The 6,014-nt window shown below is 45.2% G+C and overlaps 1 protein-coding gene across 1 annotated transcript in view; it reads left to right on the forward strand.

The window, feature by feature from the left end:
- SerT (Serotonin transporter) overlaps positions 1–5,562 on the forward strand; it is an 860,179-nt gene extending 854,617 nt beyond the window's left edge. Inside the window, exon 13 of the mRNA XM_050183099.3 lies at positions 4,793–5,562. Within this exon, the coding sequence (XP_050039056.2) occupies positions 4,793–4,870 (78 nt within the window). The 3' untranslated portion in view covers positions 4,871–5,562. The remainder of the gene's footprint in view (positions 1–4,792) is intronic.
- The last annotated feature ends 452 nt before the right edge of the window (positions 5,563–6,014 follow it).

The following is a 6,014-nucleotide window of genomic DNA, read 5'->3' on the forward strand; positions in this document are numbered from 1 at the left end:
GCGGCTTACAATAAGTGAGGTTGTAGAACGAACTAATTTGATATGTTTTGCGGAGATCTTACCGACACCAAGAGGCGGGGGTATTCTGTAGCTGTCCCGCTTATGGACATATCCATTTCCTCTGCTGCTGAAGATATGATTGGCTGGGTTGTGGGACACGTCAGAAGGAGACAGCCGCTCGCAGCCAACCAGCCCTTTGGAGCAGGCGAAATGATCATGTCCACTAAGTAGACAATTGCTTGATTTTAAACGTAAAATGACGCATGCCGTTTTTTTCAGGGATATTTGGGTGAAGAAAAAAGTAGCAGTCCCGCCCAAAAGGATAAGCATCGATTGTGAGAGCAGCTCACAAGGACGGTATGAGGCGCGCACAGGCAAACATGAACACGATGACCGCGAAACTAGCTGTCAAAGCGCTGGAGTGGGAAAGTGCGACAGCAGCAGCGAACGAATTGAATTGACCTTCCTTCTTCGTCTGGCAACAACGCGAACTAAGCCGCAAAAACTCAGCACGCGGCGGACTCTGTTCCCCTTGCAGATGGCTCTCAGATACAGTGGCCCGGGGTGAGTAGAACGTGCCTACACTCCTCCAGAAGCCTTGGTAGCGCCGGAAGACGGCGCGCTCCCTCCCCGCCTTCTTTCCTTTCATGGGTGAGATTGAGCCGTGATCGCCAGCTCATCCTCGCCTGCTTTCACTCGCACATGCTACATACACAGTGCGGCGACGATTGTATCGCCTTTGGACGTTAAACGGAACCTCACAGCGACACCGACAGCGACAGCACAAATGGGCCTGGAGTGTCCATTGCAACGCAACCGCGCGAGTCAATCAGTGCCAACCACAACAAACGAGGATGATGATTAAGAGGATGGGTATATAAAGAGGAAGACCATAATGAACTACACTTCTAGCGCTCGCAATATAATTTCTATCGCAATAAGATTATTCTGGTGGCTGATCGAAGAAAAGGTTAGGGACATTACACTTCGTGAATGCAGGTGGCGCGCAAGCGTATGGGTGCTAAGCACACACTACGCCATTGGCTCTCGGTGCGCCTTGACTCCTATACTGCCCGCATCGCAGATCGTATTCAAAACAAGGCTCGCGCGGCCGCACCATGCACAGAAGTCGCAGAAGTATAAGTCCCCGTTCTATACATTCGTTTAATATTTAAAAATCTAGCGTGGTGTTAGCACAAACATGTACACAGGCAAACACCGGCAAACATGAACACTTCGCACTTGATGACCGGAGACACTTGCGGTCAAAATGCTGACGTAAGGAATCGTGGCAGCAGCAGCAGCAAGTGAAGTGACCTTCTTATTGTTTATGGCTTCAACGAAAACTCAGCAGTGAGAACAAAGCGCACACAGAGCTATGAGCCGTCGGCCCACCTCGACTGGGCCCCCAAAGCAGGTCGCTTTCCAGATAAAGCCCACGCGACCGCGCGTGGTTGAAATACAACGTTTCCCTTCATTTCCTTCTCCGGTGCCATGGTGCCATGCGCGCGACGGAATATGGTACGCTTCCTCCCCTTGCGCACAGAAGATTCAGCCGCCGTCGTCGGCTCACCGTCGCACGCTTTCACTCACACCCAGCGTACTGCGCACGAGGATGATGTTACCACGAGACGAACTCACTACGTATGCATCGCAAAGAAAACTAGTAGCAACTGCCAGAGGAGGTCATCTCAGGGCGCGTCTGGCCTATCCGCCTCCCTTGCTCCTCAGGGATCTGCGCCTTCTTCCCCCCCCCCCCCTTGCTTCTCTGCACATTCCTCTAGGTGGCTTCGTACTTTCCCCAGCGCGCGATTCGCTTCAGCTCCAGGCGTCTTCGCTGCTTCACGCGGCTTCCGACATGTATTCGTCAATTTGAAGAGCTCAACAGTTAGGCCTGCACGACTGGCGGGGAGGGTAGTATGTGCTGAAAAATAATCACTGAAGGCATTAGCGATCTCATTCCGTGATATTATGATCGCACCACTTATGCATAGTGAAGCAAAAGGACCATGTGAATGAGAAATATTAAAAAATTTATTTACCAACTGGCATTATCTTCTACTGTTATTACCACGTTTTTCGAACTTGGTCTTCGTATTAGCTGCGTTTTGCATGTTTAAGAAATGTGGGTAAAGTGTTTGAATAATGTCTAGATCGTGCTTGAAAGCTGTTTAAAGGCTACGACTTGGTTTTTTCGTACAGGTTGTCGTTTTTACTTAAAGAACGCTGGCGACAATTTAATGGCCAGGGGCAAAGGGGAGCACGATAGCGCCGCTTTGAAACCAGAGGGTAATGCATGATCTCACGGCATTGTTAATCATTTTGGTAAGCTTCTGTAACGCTACCTCAAGAACTAAACCACCAAGAACTGGCAACCAGTCTGCATATTCAATAGTCATAGTGTAATAATTGTTATATAATTAGCTTCTTATTGGGAATTTATTTACTTCGGAAGTAGATTTCACAGTGCAGTGAAATGAAGGGTAATGAACCGTAATATTAGTTTCCATAACGCCAACTTGAGCAGGTTCAGTGAAATCAGAGATAGTACGGTCTATTAAAGAATGTGAACCACTGTTCGTATAGCGGGTAGGATCAGTTACAAGACACTGGTAGCCAAAACTATCGAAGTAGGTGAGGTAGTGTTTCGTCACACTATGAAAATAATCTGATGAGGTTATGTTAATATCACCTACAATCCAAACATTTTCACTCTAGCGAGAAATGTTATGCAGTATGGCTTGAAGTTCTGTGAGAAAGCTCCAAGAATCACATGAAAAACAACGATAGATCGGACCACAGCGACTTTTCAGTGGTTGTTACTTATGGCAAGTGTTTCAAATTATAACCAAATGGACTCACACATAGGGACGTTTAGATTTAGGCCTTGACATATCGAGCATGGTAAACTACCTAGCACATAGAAGGCAGAGATTCTATATGAGTCAGCATCGCAATGGCAATAATTTTATGAATAAACCGATAGACCGTAAAGGTATTTATCTTCTGATAAATACCTTCTGTAATCGTTCTGAATACAGTCCAGTAAACAGAACATGGGGAACTATACTCTTGCAAAAGATGAATTGTCATATGTTCTAGAGTTTCAATTTTTTTCTTCTTCGAACATATTGTGTTCCAAACTATATTTAGAGCGGAGTAGAATTTGGAAACTTTGGATGAGAGTTAGCCGCAGATGCTACCGATGGTTGTTTTGCTAATGCCAAAACGCAAGCAGCAATTATTTATTTTGTCCACAAATGCTGCGCACGATTAACAGGGACGTGCGCACGAATTCTTAGGCTGTAGGCGGTAGAATCTTGGATAAACGTGGCTGCGCCACCGTTGTTCGCGTGCCAATGACAATATTTGGCTACATTTGAAGATAAGCAATACGAATCCTTATCATCTAGCGGTAACCATGTCTTGAAGCGCAGATGAAAGTGGAACTGACGCTATGGAACGTCAAAGAAGTGAAATTTCTTTTTAATAATTCTAAGGCTGCTGCATTAGAGTGTATTGCACAGAAGCGCGGGCCGCTCCAGAATATCTGCAGCTTGTGTGGGACAAAGTCCGTTGCACAACTAAGTACTAAGGCTACATGATCAGCAGTGGTTTTAGTACAAATTAGCGTTCCTGCTGAAAGACAACTTTGGTTCTCATGGAGTGACAAAATCTCGGTTGTCATTTGTCTGTCAAGACTTGATTAGACAGTTCTTGGTGAACAAGAGCTGTCAATCTTTGTCTTTCTTTATTGACAAGGGTATGCAATGACTGCTTTATTGCCGGAAGTCAAGTGGTCATTCACAAAAAAGTATTGTCGCGAGCCCATAAGCCAAGGTCATGGGTGCTTATCAGAGTGTTTTGATACTGTCCTTAATAAATAATGCTTTTTTTGCCTGAACAGAACCCGGCGACAACATTCTTGAAATTTATGTTTGTTTCTTCCTCACGGTCAACCCGTAGTCTGCTTCCGTGATGGGGAACTTTATTTTCGCACCGACCGTTTTCATTGTGGCTGAGCATTCCTCGCCTTGTGTACAAGAAATACCGTTTATTTTTGTGGTACTGAGTTTAGAATACTGTCCTAACTCCGCTTCTATGTTCCACATGTTTGTGTCCTGAAACTAAGTTCCTTTTTGCCTCAGCAAGACCTGCATATTCGGCTCTTACCTCCTAAATTACAGAATTTGGCATGACAGCACTGCACAAAAGACTCTCGACCCCTACTTTATTATACCAGTTATTCTTCACTACAGTGTAGCTTGTTCTCTCCTCCAAAAAGTAGATGCAGAGATGCCACTCCCGTCATAGTTTTTCTGTAGTAAAAAGCCTTGCACCATTTGCCTAGCGTTATTGCGCGATACATCAATGCTTAGCGCGCACGACTCCCAAATGCACATTGTTTCATTGACAGGGTTTGAAATCCTAGTGCAGCATTAGAGAGGCGTTCGTTTCCTTCACATTGGGCCAAGGACCAAGCTAGGGATGACGATATGGCCTGACGACGACGAGAATGTTGTTCGCTGTCAAAGGCGACAACGGTCATCCTCTGCGTAACAGGATGGGCAGATAGAGAAGGAAAACCGAATTTTGAGATCGTAATAGCTGTCGCAGTATTATTAAACTAGCCTTCTCAGATTTATTTTGCACATATTAGAGGGCTGTAGCCAACTCACGTAACGAAGGGTCCAGTCCCGGTGGTTTAAAATGTATTTGCCATAACTGAACCACTCTGACTAGAGCTTGTAATAGAGAAGTGTTATTGATGGTACCTTTTCTCTACTTTCAGCGACTGATCATCTGCCTTCGTCCACACAGTGTGGCTGCAAGGAAGCTCCAGCAGGGTGGTGCTCCCGCCTCCGTGTAGTCGCCTTCCTCACTTTGCCCTTAAGTGCGCAGCTCTGTACCTGCAGTACACGCCATGGTCAAACTGTTTCCTGCCAAACGGTGGTACATGTATTTCAAGCAAGACTGCTTGTGATTCCCACAGCGAGAACGCTTATTTTATGGCCTGCACGTTTCAGCCTATACACTGCGATGTACATTTTGCACACATGATCCGGTTTTGTTTTTGTGATTTCTTGTGAAACATTTTTGTTGGTACCGCTCTTCCATAAAAATGCATAAGAAGCACACGTGCAGCTCACTCGAAGGTGTTACGGCTGCTCGATGTCTGTAGCTAGGTGCTCTCTGCCGCAAACAAATGCTGTTCTGTTTGTGCACGTTTTGTTCTACTTGGCAAAATGTGGCAGCAAAAATGGCACGCGAAGCTTTTATTCGTTCATGTATTGTGCACTTTCAGAGCAAGTATTGGTTTGATCAATGCCTATTGGTTTGAATATCTAACTACTAAATCTGAAAATATCTTTATCGAAACTACATTACAAACTCTTGCGGTTTTGAAAATTAGTACACTCTCGCACTGTGGCTACAGTGAAGAACATAAAACAAATTTTCGTTGTTACCACACTGAAAAATATTGTACTAGCGAACTCGTAAGTTTCTGTACAGTGTATTATGCTGTTCTAAATAAACTTTTTGGTTTTGTTCTCCTAAAAAGGGCAGCTTTGTTTCAATAGCAAATAGGTGAATGTGGAATCTACAGCGTCTATGGCGTTGCCTCGCACTTGCTGGCACGAATTGCTGTTCGCTACAGGCTAACAACACGTCGGAAGTGGTCTTCTCATGTAAGCAGCCAAATGTGAACATAGAAAAGTTGAAGACACCATATAGTGTTCTGGGTACGCATTCACCTCAATTCCCTAATATGTATTTTCTAAGCAAGCACCTAACTTAGTGCATGTGAAAGTTCGATATTGACTCATGTTTTTCTCTCTCTTTCTTTCACTCTCCCGTCCCGCTACCGACGCGTAGGGTAGCAAACTGGACTCAGTCTGGTTAACCTCCCTGCCTTTCCATCATCCCTTCCTTCTCTCTCTTCCAAGCAAGCTACAGCCAATATGTGGATTCCAACTGTAAGAATGCCCATAACTCCCGCATTTTCGATCTCA

Source organism: Dermacentor andersoni, chromosome 3 (genome assembly GCF_023375885.2).
Source record: "Dermacentor andersoni chromosome 3, qqDerAnde1_hic_scaffold, whole genome shotgun sequence".
Classification (NCBI taxonomy): domain Eukaryota; kingdom Metazoa; phylum Arthropoda; class Arachnida; order Ixodida; family Ixodidae; genus Dermacentor; species Dermacentor andersoni.